Below are 27,900 nucleotides of genomic sequence, written 5' to 3' on the forward strand. Positions count from 1 at the left end.
TGTATGTAATATTTGCACCTCCAATGATCGCTTCGTGTGCGAGTGTTAATTAGCCCTCTCTTGAGCCAGACGGCACTGGAGGGTTTTACTTCTTTTCATTTCACCTTTACCTTAACTCTACGCTTTTCTCTACATTCGAATCGTAAAATGAAAACTGCATGCTATCAACCAATGCTTTGATAAATTTAATCTATAAAAACTTAAATACATCCATCCATTTGTGGTATATTTTCATGGTATTCATGTCAAAGTGCATAAATAGTAAATGTTATTTTCCTTTCGAAAAGGGCACTAACACTGGTTTAGTTTTTTTTAATAAGAGGAGATTTTCTATTCGACTGTATGTTCCTTTTTTTGTATGTATGTTACGCGATAACTTGGGCATTTGTGAAGCGATTTTGATGATTCTTTCATTATTGCGAAGAGAGTACGTCAGTATTGATCCACTTTAAATTTGAAGAAAGTATTCTACCTCGAAGGGTCGCAAATTAGGGGATGAATGACTTTTGAGGTCGCTTTTTTTAGTACTCTGTACTGAGATTGTAGATGTAGTGTTTTAGCATGCGCATTGCTGCGAGAGTTATGTTGATATAACCATTGCTTATACTTTTATATTTGCCTACGCTCGGAACAATTTACCAATTACAAATAAGGCGGTACAAAAGTATATTTACGGTCTGTCTGTACGTTATATGTAACAGAAATTCCTAATGTTGTTCAATCAGTCCGCTGGTCATTGATGGAGGCTACACGCAACATGTAAATAAATAAATAAAAAAGCAACGAACTTATCAACAGATTGAGAATTATACAAGAATACAAAAGGGCATATTATAAGAAAGATGGATCATGTTTAAAATATTTGATTTTTTTTTTATAGTCTCGCACTAGCGAAACCCCTTGTCGCTGGTGCCATGGAGTTGCAATTGCAATCGCAAGTGCAATTGGCAAAACCTTGGCAGTTTCAAGTTTTTTTTTTGTATAATTGAACGGAGTTCCTTTAAATAAGACACTATGTTACTTAAAAGGAATTAATACTTATAATTAATCATGTCGATCGGCATCATAGGTGAGGCAAGCAAAAAAAATGTTTCTCCCACTGTGCTGTCACCGCTAGTCTCTGGTCCATCAATAAAACCTCAACGCCACGCACTAATCACAAAACTTTAGCCCGCAGTGACCACTGTAGCGGAAGTTCACTCAGGTTGTCACGACCACCATGAGACTTGACCCTTCCTGCAGTCGAACAAACGACGACTTCTCTATGACACGATTGCGTTCGTTCACGTTGCACATGTATGGTACAGGTTAATAAAGTTAGGATTCATAATATTTTAAACGGTTGATATCCAAAATTAATTGACGTGGTAGCTCAGCGGGAAAGGAGAAAGAAAGGCAGAATTGCATCCCAGTTAAGGCATCGGTGGTTCAAATTCGAATGGCGGCATGTATCTATTGTTTAAATGTCTAAGTTATGTACATTTGTTAATGTTTAGTACCAATACCTCTCTCTCGTGATGAACCCGCAGTGAAGCCCCCAACTTAAGTCAAACTAATATGATGATCAAAAAGACGATGACGATATGTGATAGATCTTCCAATATCAGCCACCAATATTACCACTTAGGCACGACTAATTTTCAACGAGGGGTTGCTTTGCCATACATGATGTACAGACGGCAGCACATGAATTTACACATTGACAGATCTTGTCGTGTTGCTCTGGAAGCGATATTTGAACAAAAGTGTACAGCTTGATATGCTGTTGACCGTACAAAAATAAGGGTTTATAATAAAATAAACTAACAACTTAAAGCAACTAATCAACGTCAAGGATATAGGTGTTAAGAATAGAAATATTGTAGCTGTTATTAATTATTTAATAAAGGCGCTTTGAATACAAATAACAATTGTGTTTTTCCGCCCAGCCGCCCCGCTCTAAAGCTCATCCCTTTCACCGCTACGAGACGCCGTTTTAGCAAGTAAAATTGACCGCTTGCCACTGCCTTCAGCTCCTCGGCGGTAGTGGAATGTCAGATGACGAGGGTGCCGGCCCAAAGGGCCGAAGGGCGATGACCCATCGCATGATGGATTACCGCGTAGGGCCCACGTCATGCGTCACGTGCTAATCGCGCCCATTACACGTAAATTTGTTTTGTTGCCTAACTGTAAAGTGTAAAGCAAGCTTAAAAGGGTTCATGAAGTTTGCTTTTGCTGGCTTTTATAATTCTCTATTTCGAATGACTTGCGCTTTTGCTCACGTTTTGTGTGCTTTTGGGCACGTTTTCAACCTCATTGTCAGTATGAGTGAGCTTAATAGTTAGAGCTTTAACCGTAGCTTTTTCAATGGATTTTAAACAAAGTAAAGCATTTAAATAGAATAGAAGTACTTAAATATTCTCCAAACCATAGTTTCTCGTAACCTATACAATTCAAATATTACATTACAAACAATGTCATAAGTCAGTCAAAGAAATCATTTGAACGTTGGTTTCAGAGCCGCACCTCGCTATAGTTTTTCTTATTCTTATAACTTTAAGTAATCCTTCCAAGAAAGCGGCGAAACAACTAAAGTAAACAACAATAACAACACAAAAACAAGTGACGAAGGTTATTTAAAACAAAAGAGACAGGTGAAAAATTACATTTCATATCCTTTCATCGTTGCTTGATGCTACGTGGGCTTAAGAAATTCTATTCGAACGGCCTTCGCCCATTCAGGGAATAGGCGGCCGTTCGACCAAGTCACAAACGGCCTGAAATTTGCCTTTCTACTACAAAACCTTCAACGACAACAACACTTGTCCTAAATGCCAAAAAGCATACAAAAGCATATGTGACATATGGACAAAAGTACTTTTATCACATGAAACTCATAACCATAATACCGAACTACGTGAAACAAATTATGTATATGTCAAATTTTATACCACTCCTATTTAATCACAAAAAGTTATCGACTAATTTCGTTCGTAGAATCTTTCAATCTCTTGAAACATTGTCATTTTGCAGATGTGACCTTATTACACAAGGGTGGAAAATTTAGTTATGTTTAAAATATATTATTATATTTTAATATTAATAACCAACAAGCTACTCAAACTTCTTCTTCATGACGTGCGCTCGTATGTACATTTGGAATTCTAATTCAAATAAAAAGTAGCTTGATTTCATAGGTCGTCAAATCATTACTACTCATCCATAAGGTATAAATTTCCTTGAGAAGAATGAGTAAAAACCTCGGGGAGTAAATTACAGATATTTGTTCACATTTAAGTACCGAAACGTGTATTTCAGCTTCAGCTTTTGCATATTTTTATAGAATCTTATTACAGAATCGTTTACATTGCCCTTTTGCGCTTTTTCTTGTTAAATACAAGCACTCACTCGAATCTCCACGAGTAATAGTCCAACATTGATCCTGAAGCATTTTCGTTTTTACCAGATCAGACGATATGACAGCCCCTGAATGCTCTAGTGCCATGATCATCGGCTCGTATTCCGTCGATAAAACTTTCAGCATCACTGCACCCAGAAACTCATCGTCAATTGGCTTTTTCATGTTCGCCAATTACTGCGTTATAATACCTCATTTACATAAGCTTCCATGTTAGTGAAGTTTCAAGTTTAACGGTGCACAAGTTCTGAAGTGTCCACACTCTCGAACTGAGTTCTTTGTCATCATACGCACGTTCTAGTGCATCCCAAGCATCTTTAGCTGTCACCGCAAATGACAAAGGCACGACTTTTCGACGCTCAAACAAATTTTGGATTTTGTTTACTCATCAAGTCCATTTCTAACCTCGGGCTTTGTGGTGTCGTCTTTCTCATAACCATGTCTACATGTCTACAAATCTTCTTGTATTAATACATTTTTCATGACAAATTTCCATTATTAATTTACACGACCGCGTAACTTTTCTTGAGAAAAATTATTATAATAATTTCCGGACATATTGAGGATTACGTTGTTCTAATTGTGCGGGATCATAACCTAATGGAATTTAAACACAAATTCAGGATATAAAATATACTTTTAGCAGAGTTGACAATGACAAAAGGTGACATAAAGTCAAAGAGCAGACAGCCAGGATTACAATTGAATGAAATCTCCAACACCTATACATTTCAGACTTTATAAAGACAACATCCCAAGAGCAGTTTATTTTTATTCCTTGTATTAATGTTATATTATGCCGTAATAAAAATTAAGCTAGTGTAAGAATGTTCATTTTTAACCGACTTCAAAAAAGGAGGTAATTTGTTGTATGTATGTTACGTGACAACTCCGGTTTGACAATTTGTGAACCGATTGTGATGATTATTTTTTTGTTGGAAAGAAGGTAACTCTGAGTAGTGGTCCCATTTAAATTTGAAAAAATCTTCCACCTCTAAGGGTGCAAACTAGGGGACGAACCCGGTTTCGCGCACTTTCCGGTAACCGATTTCAATGAAACTTGGCAAATACATGTAATTTCACAAATTTTTGTGGTCGGTTTTTTAGTACTCTGCACTGGGATTATTTTAAACTATTTTTTTCCAAACCGAGAATAGCACGGAGCAGTCATATCGCTCTACAAATTGCTTCTTCCAATACTATGGGCCTAAATAAATAGTAACACTGTCCATTTAATCATAAACACTTTGATGTTAGATAATTATGCGTCTCCCCAATAGACTGCCGCAGGACACGTTCCTGAGGTCCAAACGGCCAAACAAACGGCCGTCTATCATTCTTCTTATTCTTAACATAACAAAGGCAACCGTGCAACATAAAAGTGTGGTAAATGAGCGGGTCACAGTAATGGGAAGAGATATAACAATTTCCGCCCTGCGAAGGGCCGCTTCCGACCTTTCTGTGACTAACGTGAACTGCCCACAGTTGTGTTACGACCAGTCTGGTAGCTTACCCTTTTAAACTTCTGTTGAAGGTTATTAAAAAATTCTATGCTAATTTCTGCAACTGTTACATAAAATGTAACACAAACAGCCTCTGTACAATTACTATAGCTATTGGTGAAGGATGAAAGTCAACAATGCTGGGTCTTCATCCTCTTTGTCCACATTACCGTTTTGTTGTTTAATGACTTGCTTACATTATGGCCCGGGAATCGACCCCGTTTGTAACCGTTCGGCCCCGGAGGTAGTAAATACTAAAAAAATAGGAAATTCATAAATATTTCGATATAATTAATAATAATAAACACACTCAACACAACCCCGCACTAGGGAAACCCTGTGCCGCGGGTGCCGTAGACACACACATACACAACCCAAAATTACACCCAAACTCACGAGAGAAATAAATGTAGGCCATACAAATATTTCTCCCGGCCCAGGAATCGAACTTGGGCCTCTGCGTGGCAGTCCGGCATGGTAACCGCTCGGCCACGGAGGCAGTTTACTTAATGTCAGGATGTGTCACTAACATGATATTCAATTATTTTTATGTGAAATTATTCCACTAGTATCGTTATAATACAAATATCGAACACTTAGAAAAAACTCTTCCGATCTAGCCGGATTCGAACCAACGTCTACTGGCAAACCGTGTCAGACGCTATGACAACTAAATATTTAGTTATTTACGCACAGACATTAAAGAGCTCGCAGATAGAAATCTCTGCGATTTTAACGTGGCTTGTTTATTAGAACTACAATGATAGAATGCGTAAACTATACTATTACAATTCAACAGTTTGTACTATATAAAATCTACCGAGTCTCATCTCTGTTGACATCAAATACAAAAGTCAAAACAGATATTATATTAAAAACAAACAGCCCGTAAACTTCTGAGTAACTGGCCACCTGTAACCGCCGTTTCCCTCACCCTCTCCTCACCCCTCAACTCTTCGCCGTCACCGTCGAGGACTTGAACCGAGTGTTTGTGCATTTTTTAACAACTTGAAGTTGTTCGTGTTTTGTTTCCTCTGCCTGTCTGACCTCTTTGCTCACTTAAATACATTTGCTTATTTTAGGTAAAGAGTTTTTTGAAAAGTAAAATAACAGAGTATGTGATATTCATTTTAATATTAACGAATGACTGAATGAATGAAATATTATTTTTGTTCACTAAAAAATACAAAATCAACATAGAACAGTAAAGTAAGTATTACAGAACAAGGTAACAATATACATATATAGGTATACAACAGGTAATATAAATGCTAAACAAACCTAGTGGTGACGCTATAACAAGAAAAAAAACCTTCGACAGCTCGTGGAGAGCTGTGGGATAGGTGAGCTCGCAAAGCAAAAGGAAGGGAAGCCGCGCTACGTTTTGGATATAAAGGTTGGTGACCTTTATATCCAAAACGTCGAAGGGCTCGTACTGCTTCACCTCTTTACATGCGACCACCGATAACACCATCATAAGAAAATTTGCGTACACACCCAAGCAGCACACCCATATCTAAATATATACTAAAAGATATCTAATAGAATTTAATTCAATTCGAATTCCCTCAAGACATCTCGAAGAAGGTTTCTAGATAATTTAAAGTAAAAGTGGGCACAACATTATTAGTAGATCACATGAGTGCTTTGAGAAACTATCTGTAGGTAGTCTTAAGAGTGATTCTTATCTTTTTCTCAAGTAACCCTTTAGCATTCTAGTAAAAGACCATTTGTAGAATGTAGACAGTTTTTATTTAGTCTTGTAGGCAATTTTTAGATAATGTATAGTCTATGATATGAGTCTAGTTTTCTTAGTAATGCTATTTTAAAACCAAAATACTAAAGCGTTACGAACATAAGACGCAATTCTTTTAATACTAATAGATTTCAAGTTTAATGGCCTACAAAATATAAACTATCAAAATTGCAACATGGCTAAATTAAATATAATATTTCTGACTTTTTCGGGGAATGTTTAATCGGTTAGAAAGCGCGAAATGACTTGAAATAGAATATTAAATAGAATAGAAAGAATATTACGACTATTGTATCCAGCGTTGCCAATTTGTGGGGAATTCCCCAAATTGTGGGGAATTTCAACTAGATTGGGGATTTTGTGGGGATTGGGATTATGTGAGGAAAATGTGGGGATTCTAACATTTTATCATTTCGTTTAATCTATCAATTGCTGATGCATCGCTAGTTTGATCGTTACTGTTAGAAACACTGTGATGGACTATATCGACGTGTTATTCAACATCGCACATCTCTCGTATTATTAACAAGCAGCTTAAATAGAAAAAATATTATTAGACCACTTGGTTCTAAATTGTAAAATTACCAATCGGTGCGTGTTGAGTTCGCGATTCTTTCTCCCGCTTAGGCCAGTCCAGGTATGAAGCAAAACAAAATCAGCTATTGATAAACAAAGCCGAGCAGTTACTACCAACTTCCACACCACAACTTACCACTCGTCAACTTCAAATATTAAATATAGGTCGAAACTCATTGATTATTTCTAACATTAACATAGTATCACCAAATGCACAACAAATAATCAATTTACTTAATTTTGTAAGGCAAAGAAAAATGATTTTTTTTTTCAAAGACTGATTACGGATTTAATGTTGAATCAATTAAAATAAATAAACGATTTAAGGTCATCTAATTTTATAATTAGTTTTACTTTTTTTTTAAAGATTTACATTTTGAGTTTCTTAATTCTTTATTATGTTTTTAAGCGATGTATTTCTAATAAATAATGAAAACTCGAGATGTGGGGAATTTGTGGGGAATATGAACTTTGCTCTCCTCAAATTTGGGGATTTTAACCGTGATTTTTGGGGATTTTGAACAATTGGCATTGGCAACGCTGATGTGACTTAATATCCAAGGTTCACCATCTCCACCAGATATTTTAATATTCTTTACTTTATCCATTTTGCATGAACTCTTACAACGTCCAATAGAGTAAAAACCCTAATTGTAGTATTTTTTTAAATGAAATCTACTGAAGACGCGCTATCACAGAATGTCTATAAACTAAATATATCTAGAATAAACTTAAGAACACTAGTTTTTAAAGTATTAATAGACTTTATTGGATGTGTTTAGAACAATTTTACTAATCTTATCTTAAGAGAGATTACACTTAATTAAGTTGATTGATATTAAGAAGGTTTTAAAATTTTAACTTGAGTAAAATAAGTCTATAAGAACAATTTCTTTTTTCTAAAACCATTTATAGAGAACTATTATCTAAATCTATACCATATTAAGACTGTTTATAGATATAACAGTTTTAAGGCGTATAAAGTGTGCTCTTTGGTCAACTTAATGCCGGACGCAGATGCGGATAATTGATCCAAAATATGACATGATCCGTATGCCGATTTTTCAGTACGAATGTGGTAACATCACACACACTATTTTCAAGTCACGGCGATTTATGGGGCTTTGGCGTAGCAAGGATTGGGATGGGAAAGGAAAAGGAGATCCAATATGCTCAGACATAAACTATTTGGCGTTACCACCTAGGATAGTTATAGATAATTTTAAGATTTGGAAAAGGGGGTTATATACTCGATGCATAAAACTCACAAGTCCCAATTCCCAGTAGTTTCTTACTCTTCAAAAGCAGAACACAGTCATGCTCACATTACTGCTTGATGGCAGAAATAGGTACTTCATCCTTACTTGGTCGATATACTCCTCAGGTATACTAAGCGCTCTTCATCATTTTTTATTATGCCTGCGACTGTATTTCCGAGCACTTACAACCCGAGTATCTTCAAGGTGCAACTGAATAGGCATTTCCTGGGTGAGCTCGTTCCATCATAGATCCTATTTTTGTTCCAGATCTAGGTGGTGATCAAAAGCAAGTGCATTTAATTTAAAAAAACTTCCCCGGACTAACTTTTACACAAGGAGCTCGACTACTACTCAATACTAGGTGCAAAAAATTAAATTTCATTCATTCCATTCATTCAGCATATTGTGTAGAGGCAGAATACACACTGAGACATCTGCACTAGCGACGAAAAACGGATATGTCTTCTTCTTAATAAAAGTGCATCTATTTGTCTAATAAGTACACTAAAAAGCAACTCACTATTTTGTCACGACCAGAATAACATAACTGTTTTGTAAATATCGAATGGTGGAATTAAAAGTGTTCAACTCAGAAACACTAAAATAAAAGCTAAATACATACTCGACGAGCCATTTGAAAGGCCGTAAACGTGCGATAAAACGAACCTCGCTTTCCAATCAAAGAACCCTACAGGTGGTAGCCGGCCATATCCGGGTCACGACCGGATAATAAAAACATTTGCACGTACCACTGGGCTATTCCACAGGTGATATGGGTTTCAATGGAGTTTAAGGACACTGCTACAGGCTACAGAAAGAAGCAAGTATTTGCTTACATAGTTGAAATTGCAGGTGACAAGCGAGTTCTAAAATTACCAATTTAAAAAAATACTAAAAAATTGTCTTTCTTGTCTGGTCTAGGAAGACACATCCGATAAGAGCACGCAATATCGATTGCCGCAAAATTGTTTACAATACGCAACTAACTTCAGTGTCATTTTGTAGTGCTGGGAAATGGAGATCGTTGTGCGGAAACATATTAAAAAATCATTGCAAACTTAATCTGCGTAATTCTGAACATTTTTATGTATTTGCTTAAAACTTTTTGATATCATCAAATTGTCACAAAGACTAAATTAAACATAATTATGTTTTGAAAACTCACTTTGTACCAAATTGCTTAAAAAAACACGTCTGGAGATCAAACTGCAAAGGATTCTGATTATTTGCAACATATGGGGGTTAGTAGTAGTTTTGTTCTAAAATTGGTGAAGTGTGTAAGCCTAAAAATACCCAACTAAATATGTTGCAAGAGTCCGCGTGTACTCTTTCACTATTTTTTTATAATATTGAATTATTACAAAAAATAAGACAAAAAATACAGAAAATGTCATTACCAGAAAGATATGCAGGTGCCCAAGTTGCCAAGAGATGTATACACGTGAAGATTGGACTAAATGCTCTCAATACAATCTGTGTTGTTTGCACTAATTTATTAATTCATCATCAACATCATGTCAGCCGGAAGACGTCCACTGCTGAACGTAAGCCTCTCCAAAAGATTTCCAGACCAGCCGATCGGACGCGTCGTACATCCATCAGTTACCCGCCGCCCTTGCCAGGTCATCCGTCCATCTAGTAGGGGACTAAAACAATTGTTGATTTTCTAACACTTTTCGTTTTCATTCTACACCGTCTCAAACCTTAAGGCGTCTTCTTAGACCAGGCTACTCTACTCTTTCATAAGGCAGATTCCCCCGAGAAAAATGATTAAGAAATTCTCTTTGAAAAAAGACATTTGTTCACAGTACCATTTATACATATATCGAGACAACCTGAAAGAGCGAAACGGACCACTACCATGGATTATTTGCCAATCAAATACGCAGAAGCTGCACAATAATCTTTTGTATAAAGTAAAATATACATAGAAGCGTATACATCATGGCCATAAGTAATGCTATAAGATCGATAATACCAACATGTCCAGGTATTCTTCATCCAGTGCAGTATTAAGCACGTGGCTTCGCAGAACTGGGTCAAGACCGGATAATAAAACCATTCACAAGCCTTGTTTCGGCATTCTCGCCGCACCGCACCGCCCGCAGTGTAGCCATCTGTGTCCGGGTAGAAAATTTTAAGTAACTTAAGGCGTTTCTCCACTGCTCGGACCGTCATTTGATTATTGCTGGTGTGGAAAGTTATGGTTTAGTACTCCCGATTGCCCACTACTTAATCTGACAACGAATAATAATATATACTTCACTAGAATAAGTATTTTGTAACGTATGATCGCATAAGTGTCTGCATCGTCTAGCGTCTTCCGCAGCTGGTCGTACTGTAAATGTGTTTTACACATCCAAATTCACAAATGGCTTATCTTATTTATTATTTTCGACCCTTTTTTAATAGCAATAGGGAAGTACCTGACGTACCTCTGCGGTCAAGGAGTAATGCTGGTGAAATTGTAGGCACATAGGACTTATCAACTTGTCGTAATGGCAGTAGTCTTCAAATCTTTTCGATTTAAAGCTCATGTCATGGATAGTATGGCTTACTATTATGACTTCTTCGTCTCGCATGATATCATAGAAAAAATCTGTATTTAACAACAATACACACTACCAGCGCCACAATATTTAGACCATCTTAATCTACCAGCGGTTAAAACTGTGGGCGCTAGATAAAAAGTTTCGGAAGACCCATTTGGGAAACATTTTTTCTAAATTGTTTCTGGTATTCATAGTAAAATTAAAAAAATTTCAAATTCAAAAAAATCTTTATTTCATAGGTAAGCATTATTACACTTGAAATCGTCACAATGGTTAAACTCTACCGCTCATTCGTAAGGCAGATTCCCCTGAGAAGAATGAGCAAGAAACTCTAGGGGTTGCTCTTTGTAAATAACATTTACAATATTTTTCTTTTATTTGAAACATCAGAGATCGAGACTACCTCCATGAGCTAAACGGGTTACTACCACGGATTTTTGTCATCCAAGTACGCAGAAGTTGTATAATAACCTTTAGTATAAAGTTTTTGTTTCACTATAGTTTTAAACCTCGTGAAAGGCAAATTTTGTATATCAACCGGAATCTTGTTATAGAAGCGTATACATTGCCCCTTAAATAAATTTTTGACTTTGTGAAGACGACTATCAAGAAAAGCTAGTTTATTTCTATTCCTCGTATTAATGTTATGTCTGTCACTATTTTTCATAAATAAATTACTATTCCTTTTAATATAAATTACATTTTCATAAATGTACTGTGAGGCTAGTGTAAGAATGTTAATTTCCTTAAACTTATCTCTCAAAGATACTTTGGGGCCCAGAATGTAAATTGCCCTAACTGCACGTTTCTGCAGGACAAAGATTCTATTGACATCGGCGGCATTACCCCAAAGCAAAATGCCGTATGTCATTAGACTGTGAAAGTAGCTGAAGTAAACCAATCTAGCGTTTTCGACGTCTGAAAGTTTCCTTATTTTTTTAATCGCGTACACTGCAGAGCCGAGCCCTTTTGATAACTTACTCATACATGTACATGAAATGGCTTAGTTTGAGTCCAAGTAGAATTGGTTATCTGACGCAATATTAACATAAAATAATTACGTTACACCTATGATAAGACGATACTCAACACAAACTAAAAGTCCTTCATGCTAAAAATCAAATGCTGAAAACAAATCAATTTTGAACTCGTAAAGGACGTAGTTTAGTATAGCGGAGCCTCTTCATCCCGCCTGGCAAGATTCCGGACACTAAAGAGGCTTAGCCTCTGCATTACGTCGGGTCTCGGTGCTTACGACAGATCAATGGGGTGTTGTCCCTAACTTTACGACACGGTCGATGAGTGAAAAAGCTTATGCTGGCAATTTGAAATAACGGAACAAATGCTGATTTTGTGTTTTACTAAATCCGTAAGCACATTTTATTGTATACGAAACAGAGCTTTTTGTTGAAGTAAATCATATTTGTCTTTTTAGTAGCATCCATTGAAATGCTACTCGAACCATTTCTTTCTCAGACCTGCTGAACAATGTCCTTTTCTGTCAAAAAGTGTTTAACTGCCTCCGTGGCCGAACGGTTACCATGCCGGACTGCCACACAGAGGTCCCAGATTCGATTCCCGGGCCGGAAGAAATATTTGTATGGCCTACATTTATTTCTCTCGTGAGTTTGGGCGTAATTTGTGGTTGTCTATGTGTGTGTCCATGGCACCCGCGACACAGGGTTTCCCTAGTGCGGGGCTATGTTGATTGTGAGCGTTATTATTATCGTATTTATTTTAAACTCTCGCCTCTCCCAAGGCCTAAAAGATTAATTTTGAATTTTTAAATGGGAGAGGCGGTATTTCCCGGCAATGGCACAGTCGGCCGGGGTCAGGGACTCAGGTCCAAGAATCGGCGAACAATACGTGCCGTATCGAGCAGGACCGCCTTCTGCATTTGTGCTGGAAGCGACACGCCACAGAAATCCAACCGCCTCAAGCTGTTAGAAAGGCTTACTGGAATTAACCCATTTGCGGACAAAACAATTGGGATTATTTCAGTGGAGGCCACATCCCACATGTCGGTGATCTCGTGCGCCAGGTCGAGATACTTCCGGCGTTTCTCGGTTTCAGCTTTCACGAGACCCTCGTCATGCGGGATGGTGACGTCCACAAGAAATACCCTCGACTGCGATCGATCCAATATCACAATATCAGGCTTATTCGCAAGAATAGTCCTGTCCGTGATAATAGATCGATCCCAATAGATTTTGGTGCGGTCATCTTCGAGTATTGGCTCCGGTGAATACTTGTAATATGGCAACCTCTGTTGCACTAGTCCGTACTTGAGAGCGAGCTCTTGGTGTAATATTTTGGCTGCCTGGTTGTGTCTGTGCAAGTACTCAGTGTTAGCAAGAGCGGAACAACCGGAAACAATATGCCTAAGTGACTCTCCGGGACGGCCACATGCCCGACAAATGTCTACTGTGCCGTCCTTTAGGATATATTTCCGATAGTTCCTCGTCTTGATAACCTGATCCTGTATTGCACAGATAAAACCTTCGGTTTCCCCAAAGAGGTCCCCGAAACGCAGCCAATGTAGGGAGGCTTTACGATCCATAAAAGGCTCGTGGAGTACCTTGAAGAACCTCCCATGGAGCTCCTTCTCTTTCCATACGGACTCGCGGTCAGAGGTGCTAAGCACCACCGGGTCTCGCCATTCCTCTTTGGCCAACGATAAGGGAGTTAGCCCTTTATCACATGTGACCTCTCCACGAATCACGTCATCCGTCATCGTCAAAAAGTAGTTTCTGAGACTGCATATCTCGCGGTTGTGCATGGTTTTGACACTTAATAGGCCTCTACCTCCACACTTCCGCGGGACATACAATCTCATAACTGACGATCTCGGATGATGCATTCGGTGAGAGGTCATCGTCGTGCGGACTCGTCTATCCAGAGCATCTAATTCCGTCTGAGTCCATTTGAGCACGCCAAATGTGTACATCAGAACAGGCATGACCCAGGAGTTATAAGCTCGGATCTTATTAACGCCTGACAAATAGCTGTTTAGCACATTTTTCAGGCGCCCACAAAAAACCTCGCACACACCCTGTTTCACGTCTGCTTCCTTCACACCGATGGTCTGCGACATGCCCAAATACCGGTATGTTTCAGTCTCGGAGAGTACCCGCAGGTGATTGGTGCCAATATTAATGCCATTAGAATGCATGACACGTCCCTTCTCAACATGGACCACCGCGCACTTATCGATCCCAAGCTCCATCCTAACCGAACTGCTGAAATCGTTGGTGATTGTCAGCAGCTCCGTCAATCTGTCAGCTGTGGGGCCGTATAGCTTGAGATCATCCATGTAGAGAAGGTGAGGCATTCGCGGCCCACCTCTCCGAAACTGAAAGCCTGTGCCCGACCTCTCCAATAGAGTACTCAGAGGGTTCAGGGCCAGGCAAAACCACAGTGGACTCAGACAGTCACCCTGGAAAATACCTCGCCTTATTTCTATTCGGTCATCCGCATCCGTCATCCGCCGACCGTCCAGACTCAGGATCGTTCTCCAACATCCCATGCATTGCCCGAGGAAGTGTCGAACTGCACTGTCAATTTTATACAGTTCGAGGACCCTCGAGAGCCATGAGTGGGGCACCGAGTCGAACGCTTTCCTATAGTCTATCCAGGCAGCGGAGAAATTCCGACGGTTGCGTCTGACAAGTTGGCCAGCGACCGCGTCGATGAGGAGCAGCTCCTTACTACCGCGGCTACCGCCCCTACATCCGTTCTGAGCCTCAGACATCACACTGTTATCAACAATGTGCTGACTTATCTTGGAGCTCAAAACAGATGTTAAAGTCTTGTATATTGTACAAAGACAAGTTATGGGGCGATACTGTGATGGATCCACGGTAGCATCGCTCTTTGGAGCTAAATGAGTGACCCCAGTAGTTAAGAAGTTTGGGAGCGTCCCACTCTCAAGGGCACTTTGGAACTGACGAGCGAGAGTAGCGTGGCAGCACCAGAACCCCTTCAGCCAATAATGATGCAGTCCGTCCGGTCCCGGACTTTTCCAGTTCGGAGCCTTACGGACCGCTACCGCTACATCCTCTTCGGATATGCTGATGGGATTCATAGGCGCTATGGTTGCACATGCTCTCTCGACCGCTTCGAACCATGGACCCTCTTCGTGATCGACGGGCTGCGACCAAAGCCTTCGCCAAAAGGCGACCACTTCTGCTTTGTCCGGACGCTCACCCGTCAAGACCACATCAGGACGCTCCAGTGTCCTATAAAACTTCTTTTGGTCACTCATGAAGAGACGATTCTGCCGATACCTCTTCACCCTTTCGGAATATCGCCGAATCCGCTTGCCCCAAGCAGCTATCTTCTGCTTCAGATCATCAATGCGCCCTGTCAGTTTTCGTGCAAACTCCGGTGAGTCTACAAAAATGTTCTCACCGGGGAATGCTTCTCGGACAAAGCGCATCACTCTCGGCCTTGTGACGCCTGATCTGAAGCTAGTCAGTTTGCCGATGAGGACCCTGGCCCATGCTATACGACCCTCAATTCGCCTCATCCAGGCTGGCTTAGTACTAGTCCTAGGAGTAGTGCTGCCAACCTGGTGGTTACCGCCGGGTCTTGTTGGCGGCATCCTGACGCCGACAAATTGACACACAGTCATTGCGGCAGCGAAGAGAATTGAGTCTGTCTCCCAAAGGTCTGCGCTTTCCTCTAAAAATGAGGGAAGCATGTTGTTAATGGCCCCAACGGCATCCCGAACCTTGATACTGAGAGGCACTCGAGGCAGCCGTGGCCTTCGCTCAAGAGGCACGTGGCGATATTCCAGAATCGTCTCCTCCAGACTACTCCTCAACGCTTCCAAATCCAGGGCGACTGTTCCCCAATCACTTTCAGTACCACCCGTATCCGGCTGCTGAGCACTAGGTTCCCTGTGAACTTCCCTGCTGGGAACAGGAGAGCGCTCCAGCCTGGGTGGCTCTTCTTCCAGTGGAGGAACAGCCTCGCATCGTAATTGCTCGAGTTCGGCAGCGCTAAAAAGTCCTGAGCGCTGTAGGTACCGAACCCGGTCCGCCAGGTTTTGTTCTGTGACGGTCAAAGTTGGCTCCAGCCGAAGAAATTCGCGGTACATTACTGCTCGATAACCTGTCCGTCCGGTTCCCGAACCTGAGGCCCTAAAATAGGCCCGCATGGCATTTTTATTCATATCAATCGTCCATGCCATGCGGCGCCGTACTCCACCAGAGGCGGGTACCGATTGCTGGGACCGAGTTGCCCCAGCCCCTGCCGATACCATGCCAACTGGTGGTGATGGATCGTGAGTAGACTGGCCGGATGGTCGGGCCAGTCTGCCGCGGCTGGGGGCCCGCATACTGCCACGCCCAGCCCCAGCTCCAGGCGCGCCCCGGCGATTACCCCCGGGAAGCGGCCCTATTCGCTCATCGTAACTGTTGTGCTCCATCATTTACGATGAGCAATTTTACACCCGGGGCTTTCACTCACTTACCCCGGGGAGACCGTTATTTACCCTATTTAACGCTGAGACCAGTTCCTTGACACGGTTCTGTACATCAATGAACTCAAGCGCTGACTGTTTGCACTACTGAAACGGTAAAGTGACATGATATTCACTGTGCCGTTCCACCAGTGGGCGATGAGGTCGTCACATCCCTACGCCGTTTTATTATTATTATTATTATTATTATTATTATTATTATTATGTTTATTTTAAACTCTCGCCTCTCCCAAGGCCTAAAAGACTAATTTTGAATTTTTAAATGGGAGAGGCGGTATTTTCCGGCTATGGCATAGTCGGCCGGGGTCAGGGACTCAGGTCCAAGAATCGGCGAACAATACGTGCCGTATCGTAATAAGTGACGAAACTCAAAAAATAACATTTATTATTATTATTACTATTATTATTATTAAAACTTCGTATGCAACACTACATAACGAAATCCGGTGGTCACTTAATAGAAGGCCGGTTGTTTCTCATTCAGAGGTCGTTGACGGAGTGATTGTGGTGTATACGATACAATGACGATGTACAAGGAACTGCCTCCGTGGCCGAACGGCTTCCAAGCTGGACTGCCACGCACAGAGAGAAATATTTTTATGGCCTACATTTATTTCTCTCGTGAGTTTGGATGTAATTTGTGGTTGTCTATGTGAGTGGATACTCACATGATACTTGCGATACAGGGTTTCCCTAGTGCGGGGCTATGAGTGTCTCCTTTATTATGTACTTTATTACAGACGTCTGAGAGATCAACCATAGCTCTGTCAGGCTATATTGTTTTGTTTATTCAGTAACATAATGTACAGAGAAAACTAAAGACTACTTATGCGATTTAATGTAAAAATAACACATGTACCTGAACTAGGAAATTCCTGTATTTCAGGTAAAAAGTACTACTAATTATAAATGTGGATACTATTAATATTATAAATACTTTTTATGAGAATCTTATGAAATAAAATTAAACAATTAAATAATAAATTGCCAATAAAAAAAAATAAAATAAAAAATGTACACTTAAACAAGACAACATTTAATTTACGATAATAAATAAATTCTCTGTATCCTCATAGGACAAATTTTGAAGAGCTTCTTGGAGAATTTTCTTTACCTTAAAGCAACAGAAATTATAAATGGAATATTTGGCGTTTCATTTATTGTACAAAAATGGTCCAAGAAACACAAAAAATCTTGAAATAAAAGTATGTTTTGATGATATAATTTTGGGGCAGACAATATCTTTTCGTCTTTTATTAGTGTTTTCAGTAATATATGGGAGCAATACGTGCTGTTTGAGGACTGTGGACTTAATGAATAATTGCCTTACAGTTAATACTTTACATGACTTATACAGAAGGTCAGTGGGGTAACGGAAAGGGCGGTAGGTAGAAACCTTTAGGACAGCTCGCTGGGCTCTTTCAATGATTAGTAAAGTAGTTTTAGCTATACCACCCCATGATGTAATGCAGTAAGTAATTAATGATTGGCATAATGCATAATAAACTTGCCTGATTATTTTAAAATCAGCAGAAACGCGTAGTTTTTTAAACACAAACATTAACTTACGGAGTCGGGCGCTTAGTGCTTCGATATGGTGTTTAAAGGATAGGATGTCATCTAATATAACACCTAAATACTTTATCTTGTTAGTAATAGCAATGTCTGGACATTTACACAGGTTGTTAGTAGGGTCAAAACAATGGTGAGCATATAGTTTAGGGTTAGATATAAATGACTTTGATTTCCGCATATGGAATTGCATAAAACAAGTTTTATCCGTATTTAGTGTTAGCAAATGATGTTGGAGCCAGTTATTTACTATATTGAATCCACGCCGTGCATAGTCGTATACCTCCTTGTCAGAGTTTGCAGAAAAGAGTAGAACAGTATCATCAGCATAGGATATGATCTTTCCACCTTGTAAATCTAGGTTACAAAGGTCATTAATGTAAATCAGAAAAAGTGTTGGTCCTAAAATACTTCCTTGAGGAATTCCAAATGAAGTGCACTTCAGATCAGAACTGTGAATGTCACCTATTTTAACACATTGGGATCGGTCCTCCAGGTAGTTTTCGAGTAATTTAAGCTGTATGCCCCTTATACCAAGCGATTCAAGCTTCTGTAACAGCACAGGGATGTAAACTGTATCAAAAGCCTTCGCTAGGTCTAGAAAAATACCCACAGTTTTGTTACCCTTGTCTAGTTCCCTTGCTACAAAATTCGTAAGGTGATGCACGGCGTCAGATGTCGATAATTTAGATCTAAAACCGAACTGTGTTTTAGATAATATGGAATGTCTCTCCAAATACAAGACAAGTCTATTGTTAATAAGTTTTTCTAATATTTTAGATATTGCTGGCAGTAACGAAATAGGTCTATAATTAGTTATTTGTTCTTGGTTACCAGATTTATGTACCGGGACCACAACAGCTTATATGGTTTCACGATACTATGATTTTAATTTCTCCCGCAGGTGGGAGGCGCTGCGATGCGTTAAAACGAGCAATGCAACATAAACGTTATATTGTATGAGATAAGGGTAGATTTTTTAACCAAAAAATGCAAAAGAGCAGCGAACGGCGTCGAGCTGCACCGAACGCACTTCAAAGTCGCGTCGGTTATGCTGCCGGGCGATAAAAATTGTTACTTAGCTTCTCAACAATAAGGTATATTTCTTTGAAAGATAGACAGCTGCTGAAGGAGCTACGTAGCGTGAGCTTTGGAGATAGCAATGCAATATAGATCTTAACATCTATAAAATAAAGTGAGTATTTATTTGAATGCAAAGTGAAACCCGCACTGTGAATGATAACATCAAAATAAAATCTGTAAAAAATCGTATATGTATATATAGTATAACCCAACTCGCAACGGGTCAGGGTGGTGGACTACCGCTTAGACTGTCTCTTTTAAAGAAGACCCGTGTCCAGCAGTGGCACTTATAATGCGTTGAAGACGACGATGATGATGAAATTTAAAACCAAAATACTACGCCTACAGAATTCCTGACAAAACTTCAAAGTGAAAATCTCCTAATATCAGTTTCACAACATAAACACGGATCAAGTGACGCGAGTAATGAATTAATAAATTAACACGCGGCGCGAGCGCAGGCAATGCAATTAACCGGTAACACGACACCACACGCGAGCTTTCCACGACTTCTAGTCACAAATTTATTTATTTTTTCGTAAAGGCCAGCTGGAACACACATTTGAAGTAAATAATCCAATAGTTAATTAAAGGAATTATACCAGTGTCAAGAAAATATACCTACAGTATTTTTTAATGATATCAAGTGACCGGAACCAACAAGTCGTGCGCCTGATGGTAAGCGACAAACCTATTCATGACAGTTGCAGTACTACTCAGAGCGGGCACTGCCACTGCGCCTGACACCGTTAAACATAGATTGATAAGTCCCATGTGCCTGCAACACCACCCTTCAAAACCGGAAGGCACTAATGCTCACCTTCCCTACTTCTGCCGCCAAGCAGTAAGGTGAGCATTGCTGCTTTGGAAGGCCAAACCGGAACACACTTCCCTTACCCTTGTAAGGGTGCCAGTGAACCGATTTTAAAGATTCTTTTTTTGTTGGAAAGTTTTTGTTTGTTGGTACCTTAATAGTAGTTCCATTTAAATTTGAAGAAAGTATTCCACCTCTAAGGGTGGCAAACTAGGGGATGAATCCGGTTTCGGTATCCGATTTCAATAAAACTCGACAAATAGATGTAATTCCGCGAATTTTTGAGGTCGGTGTTTTTTACACTCTGTACTGAGATTATATTTATTTATTGTAACAATAAGTGCGCATTTGACATCCATCTCACCTGATGGAAAATGACGATGAGATTGACTACGAAACATGCCTTTATAATGCCTATTATCGCTCACGCCTTACATAAATAATTCACGAAAAGTAGATGTTTCGCATCTTCGTCAATAAAGCGACGAAACTCAAAAAATAACATTTGTGAAATAAATAAACAACAAAACAAAAATAACGTTCGTCGTAAAACTAGCGTATCGTTTTTCATATCAAATACAGCTTTTGTCATATTTGGTACAAGGCGAATAATATATGTGGCTCGTGTCACGTACGTTATTTTTTTAATTCTATTTTGTCACTTTTCTATTGGGGGTGTATTCGTAGCTAGTAAAATAACGCCTGAATCAATTATAAATCAACGTACAATTAATTTAAAAGCGTAAAATTTGGTTTCTTGTTCGTCGCTTTTATTTATTTAATTATTTTGGATGTTTATTCACTTCGTCCAATGTACGAAACGATGTAGAAATTAAAGCGCTGCAAATTAACCAAAACAGACCCGGTAGTAATAAACAACGCGATGAGACGGCGTAAAAGATAACGTTAACTGAATACCAGCTTCCTCACGTGTCATGTGTCGTGTCACTGATAATTATAATTCTGACATTTGACCGTGTATAGCTCTCGACACATCGTACTCTCGACTATAAAACGACGAAATTCTGAAAGTATTTATTGGAAAACTGATAAAATAGATTTCAAAAATATGACTTAGATAGTTTGTTTTATTTCTTATGTAAAATGTTCCTTAAAAAAATACTTTTTGTAATTGCTCACTTTATTATCACTTTATTGTCTCCGTTTTTGAAGTCAAACTAAAGGTAAACTTTTTTGTGGAACAATAAGCAATTTATTCTTTCATGTCCCGCCGCGGATACTGATGTCCCTCGCGACAACACAGCCGTAACAAATTGACCACAGACAAACAATATTTTTAATCTTGTCTGTTTTAATCAAATTATCTCTTTAATGCACCTGCCTCCGTGGCCGAACTGTTAACAGGCTGCCACGCAGAGGTCCCAGGTTCGATTCGACCGGGAGATATATTTGTATGACCTACATTTATTTCTCTTGTGAGTTTGGGTGTAATTTGTGATTGTCTAAGTGTGTGTCCATAGCACCCGCGACACAGGGCTTCCCTAGTGCCGGGCTATGTTGAGTGTGTGCGTTATTATAATGCACACAGAACAAATCAAACAAAAGACAGGATAAAACTGGCGGCTTTATTGCTAAATAGCAATCTTTTCCAATTATGACGTGGCACTTAAAAATAATAATAATTGGAGGATGCAATAAATGTTTATTATATGCAAACCTTACTAAATATATCTAGAGAAAATATTAATTAATAGATAATACTATCAGTATTTATTATTAACAATGAACGGCGATTTTACAGTTGAGACATTATTATGTTTATGCCGCAACTCACGTTTGGAACACTGCAAAAAAAAAGTAAATTTAAAAAAAGTACATGTAATTGTTGGCTGAAACTTCGTGCGGTTTTTGTGCAAAAAAATAGCTTTTTTTTTCATTTTTTAATGTTATATTGTCAGTTGTCATTTTGCGACTAATATTTTAGCGCACATTTTAAAATTAGGCGGGAAAGTTTTAAGTACATAATTCATGAAATACACCCAGAACTGGTAAATCATAAACGTGTCTTATTTCATTATGATGACTCCAAACCACACATCTTTACAAAGTAAAACACGATTGCAGTTGGGTGGGGTATCTGTAAGCAGATTCCCCCGGATTAACAAAAAAAAAAGGATGTGTCCTCATCCACGCCCGAAATAGCCCCTTCAGGGTTCGCTTTACAAAATTGTTTGAATGGAATAACATAACCATGAATTATGAATACAACCGACCGAATATCAATGTGAGTACGACCTTGAGATCTTTTAGATAAAGACAGAATTTTTACATTTAATAGATTTTATATATTTTTATTAATGTTTTTATTTATTTATAATTCATTACCGCACGGGCTTCTTGGCCGAGTCAATATGTCAACAAAACGACCTCAACTTAACAAATCGTGTCAGTATTTTAATTCAGATTATTTACTTACCTCACAGGCTCAGCAAGCAAGATCTTGGCCTCTGCTTCGGTAACCTATCACAAAGTCGAAATTTCTTTTATCCGAAATAACTTTTGTTCGAATTTTCATTACAGCGAAAACCGAATTATAATGAAACAGTTGTTCTTTCAGGATATGTTGAATGTTTATCGCAAAGACACGATTAGGTTCGGTTAGGTTAGGTTAAGTTAGGTTTAAAAGAAAAAACATTTTCCTCTCAAAATTACTTTCGAGGTTATGAAAATTCGACCAAACGTTATTTCTGGAAAATGTCATTTCTGACTACTGATAGGTAACCCGACCTTCCGGGCACATTCAGCTACTTTAGGTCTTTGGCGACTCCATCCCTCCAACAATATCTCGGACAGCCCACTGGATCCGTAGGTTTTGTTTTTCATAATATCAAGTGCCGGGACGACCAAGTCGTGCGCCTGATGGTAAGCTACACGCCTGTCCATAACAGTTGCAGTGCCACTCAGAGCTTTAAATCGCAAAGATCTGAAGGGCACTGCCACTGCGCCCGTCACCCTAAGACATAAGTTGACAAGCCCCATGTGCCTGTAATTTCTCCAGCACCCTTGTGTACCCTTCAAAACCGGAACACAGTAATGCTGACATTACTGCTTGGCGACAGAAATAGGTAAAGTGGCAGTGCCCTGGACGAACTCTTACACAAGGAGCTCTATTGCTACTAATTACCCCAAATATCTCTTTTGGCAGCTCGACACTCTCCCATTCAGGGGGTCTACTCTCGATCTCCGTCCGACATCCGTCCGAAACAATTACTGCCAAATAAGCAATACTTGACCAAATGAAAAGACGCGTGATGCGAATGAAGCTTCATACTGGATACTTGTCTTTTAATTTTGTCGAATATTACTTATTTGACAGTAATTGTTTCGGACGGATGTCGGACGGAGATCGTCAGACAAAAATGAAAATTATAAGAAAAATACACAATAATTAGAAAATTAACAATTCATTATATAATATTGTTGTCATTAAATTACACATAATATCATTCTCCATCAAGGATCGTTATAGGTTGATAACAATTATACAAGAGTATGTCAATGCGGTAAAAATTAGAATAAAATAGAAAATACTCAATATCGTTACAATTTTAAGTCCAAAAATTCATTTACAGAGTATAAAGGATTTTTCAATAAAAGATCTTTCAGCCGGCGCCTAAATGTTTCGTCAGACGGTTCAAATCTGAGAGTAGCGGGTAAACGCTCATAGGTCCGATAACACGCGGGTTTTTCTCTGCGAGTGCCATGCGTCGCGGGACTGTTCTCAAATGACCGGTACGGCGAAGTGGGATGCCCGAAACATTTACAGTACCAAATGAAGAAAGACTATTTCTAACGTATATTATAATTTCGAATATGTAGAGTGAGTAGTGCGTCATTATGCGTTGCGCTACAAAGAGATTTCTTCAGGAATATCTGTGTTTTACCACAACCAATACACGAAAGGCACGTTTTTGCATTAGCATGACTCTATTAGCATCCGTGGAGTTACCCCATATGAGTGAACCGTACGACAATCAGCGAGTGGATATGTGCAAAACAGACCTCTCTTAATGCAGAATCAGAAATGAGCAATTTCATTTTACGCAACGCAAAGACTGTACCACTCAGTCTATCACTCAGTCTGTCAACATGGCACTTCCAGTTAAGGTTCGAGTTCAGAGTGAAGCCAAGGATTGCTTGCTACACGCGGAGGAACTTCGACCCGAGAAAACCATGATGTTGGATTTAGTGGTATTCAGCAGCAACCCATTCGATGAAAACCACCTCTGGAGCTGCTCACACCCTTCATTGATTCTCTCTCCCAGCTGTACGTACGTGCGCGCGCTAACTATGACTGTTGTGTCATCTGCAAACAGTACGGAGAGGCCGGCTGTGAAGGCAGTAGGAAGGTCATTTATATATAATAGAAATAGCGTGTCTTTGGAAACACCCTTGGGGAATTCACACTACCAGCTAAGGACTCCAGTCTATTACCGTTCGAGGATAATTTTACCACTTGCTTCCGAAACGATGAGAACGAGGGCGAGGTGAGAAGTTTGCGGTTATTACCCTGTATTCCATAATGATATAATTTGTCCAACAGCAGTTCATGATTAATTACATTAAAGGCTTTGGACAAGTCCCAAAATATGCTCGCCATTTTATAGTTCTCATGCAGACCGTAAACTAAGCAGTCAAATATTTTATGTGCCGCGGTAATTGTAGACATCTTCTGCCGATATGCAAATTGCCTATCCGTCAACAATTCATTGTCCTCGAGGTGGCCCATTATGTGGGAAGATGGGATAGATTCCAGAATTTTAGCTATAGTAGGAACAATCGTTATTAGTCTGTAATTGTTCACATCACACTTGTCAAACTTCCCCTTGAAGATAGGACACACCCTGGTACTCCTAAGCACATGCGGGTACACACCGGTGTCAAAGATAATACTAATAAAGAAAATGTCTGAGATAAATCGCCATATATATATATAACAATATATTTAGTGATATGTCATATTTGTCAACAGTTGAACGGGTCTTTAACATGGACTGTTTACTTTATCTATAAGGCCTCGTGTAATGGTCGGCGGAGAGAAAGTTAGCACTGTATTGTGCAGATGTCTGCAGATGTATTGCCTATACAGAGACAGATCACTTTCAATTATATATTTGGAGGCTACACTTAGAAAGTGTGAATTAAATGTGTCTGGAACCGCATTTATTGGTATGTCAATTTGAGACGATAAATCTTTGATGCTGATGTTTGTTGTTCTGGTTTTTATGCCTATTGCGTCGTTAACTACATTCCATATTTCCTTGGATGGATTTTTGCTTCCTGCCAACATCTTTTCAATGTAGGTTTGCTGGGTACGTAACGTCTCAGATTTAATAAGATTATAATATATCATGATACACTCTGATATTACTGGGTTGTTTGGATACTGACGCTTGATCTCATGTAAATCCCTGTGTTTACGCGTATATTCCAATAACTCGTCATTTACCCATGGCGTAGTTGTCACATTATTCCGAAATTTAAATGTTTTAACCTTAAAATGTATGTCAAAATTGTTATATCTAATTTACTATTAATGTCTATGGTGTTGTCAATATTAAATAAAATTAAAATCATAGTTACAAATGTCACAATAAAATAAATAGATTCGTTTGTAATACAACGACGTTCGATCAGCTGCTGATTTGTTTTGTTTTCCTTTCCTCTGTGTTCAATTGCACAAATTTCTGTGTCCAGTACTTTAATAAGTTTGAACAGCCTTAGATGCTGGTGAAATTATAGGCACTGCAACTGTTATGGACAGGTGTGACGCTTACTAGCAGGCGCACGACTTGATCATCCCGTCACTTGGTCTCATACAAAAAAAAAGCTTTGCAAATGTCAAATTTTGAATATCAACCGCGACATCTTATTGGCTGCCCCTTAAATGAATTTGTGACCTTATGAAAACTGATGAAGAATGTTATGTCTGTCACTAATTTTCATAAAGAAATTACTATTCTTCTTAACATAAATTACATTTTCATAAATGTACTATGATGTTAGTGTAAGAATGTTATTACCTTTAAACTTATCTCTCAAAGACTCTCTGGGGCCCAGATTGCTAATTGCCCTAACAGCACGTTTCTGCGGGACAAATATTATATTAATATCAACGGCATTACCCCAAATCAAAATGCCTTATGTCATTAAACTATGAAAGTAGCTGAAGTAAACCAATCTAGCGTTTTCAACGTCGAGAGTGTTCGTATATATATTTGAAATATACATTGTAAATGATATACATGTACAAATATTTATTGTTCTTGACTGTCGTCTTCATAAGGTGACCAATTCATGTCATTTTCATTCAAAACTTTATACAAAGTTTATTATTATATAGCTTCGGCGTAAACATAAGAATTTAAGTTTTTCATGGATCCCTTCCTAATAATTGAATCAAATTCGTAGTTCTTTTTCTCGTATAGATATTACATTGACTTTGTAATTTTCAGTACCTACCTAAGATTAACCAATTATCATTGATTAATGTAAAGATTTCAAATTAACTCAAAAAGTGGTAAACTGAAATTATGTGCTCCTAAAATTTGTTTTTTATGATACTAAGTGATCGGTCGAACAAGTCATGCGCCTGATGATAAACGACACGCCTATCCATAACAGTTACGCCTATACATAATGCCACTCAAAGCATTAAATTGCAAAGATCTGAGGGGCACTGCCTCTGTGCCCATCTCCCTGAGACATAAGTTCAAAGTCCCATAAGCCCCAGCACCCTTACCGTTCAAAACCAGAACGCAGTAATGCTCATATTACCGCTGGGCGGCAGAAATGGGTAAGGTGGCAAATAAGTAATTTGCCCAATATCTGTTACTACAGTCAACGCCTTTGTGCACTACAACTCGAAAATTCGGAGCCACTTCGGATGTCCCTTGTGCACTAAGTCCCATTCGGATCCGAATTGTGGTCGCTAATAGCAGTATCCACCGGTGATACGGTAAGGCATTCACGAGTGTGGTTTGTTATACCGCAATCGATGGACGACGAGCTGTTGGCAGTCACGCGATTGGGAAAGGAAACTATATTAAAGCAATTTTCCCACATGCCCTAGCCAGCGAAGTCGATCGGATTTTCTTTGCCCAATTATGTTCGATTCAGGCACTAGCTTTTCTATAAAATTTATTCAGTGTCATCACCAACCCATTTATAAGTCCCACTGCTGAGCACGGGTCTTCTCTCAGACGAGGGTTTAGGCCATAGTCCGCCACTCTGGCCTAAGGTCAATTTCAAATTCCGAGAAACTCAGAGGTGCGAGGCTGGATTCAAACCCATGGGCTGTTGCTTGAGAGGCGGTACGTCAAACCATTAGGCTGGCACGGTTCTTAATGCGTAATTCAGTGTAATTTAAAGCAAATGCTCTCAATTCCGTCAGCGTCACATCGCGCTCCTCACGAATTTAATTACAATTACAATATGTCTGTCTGTCGAGGCTCAAACATGTCACAGTCTTTTTATTGTTGCTATATGTAGTGAGAGCAGTGGTAGTCTAGTGGGAAAACGGCTGCTTTTCAGTTATGAGGTCGTCGAATCCTTCTGGCCGCATGTACCTTGCATTTAATTTCTAAGTGAACTATATTTGTGAACACAGCCCTTGGTAAATATGTCAAATCTCCAACTCACATTTGGTCAGCGTGGTGGACTACCACCTAAACCCACTCCTTAGTAATCAGTTGTAGAACGTACAATTTGCTATAGATGAGTTTTTTTTTATAATGTTTATTGCACAGAAAAAGCACATAATACATTTTACATACATTTAATAAAAGGAAAACACAAATTTCTTCCTGCAGACCTAAATACAGGACAAAATAAATATAATAACGGGCTTACGTGCACAAAAAAACAAAATTATGTAATACAAT

General features: G+C 39.1%; 1 protein-coding gene across 1 annotated transcript in view; it reads right to left on the reverse strand.

The window, feature by feature from the left end:
• The window catches only part of LOC113234010, a 74,226-nt gene extending 57,753 nt beyond the window's left edge, over nt 1-16,473 (reverse strand). The window contains exon 1 of the mRNA XM_026469237.1: nt 13,621-16,473. Coding sequence (XP_026325022.1) covers nt 13,621-16,473 — 2,853 coding nt within the window. The remainder of the gene's footprint in view (nt 1-13,620) is intronic.
• Between the last annotated feature and the right edge of the window lie 11,427 nt (nt 16,474-27,900).

The sequence above is a fragment of the Hyposmocoma kahamanoa genome, unplaced genomic scaffold (genome assembly GCF_003589595.1).
Source record: "Hyposmocoma kahamanoa isolate Upper Pololo Valley unplaced genomic scaffold, ASM358959v1 81, whole genome shotgun sequence".
In the NCBI taxonomy this organism is placed as follows: Eukaryota; Metazoa; Arthropoda; class Insecta; order Lepidoptera; family Cosmopterigidae; genus Hyposmocoma; species Hyposmocoma kahamanoa.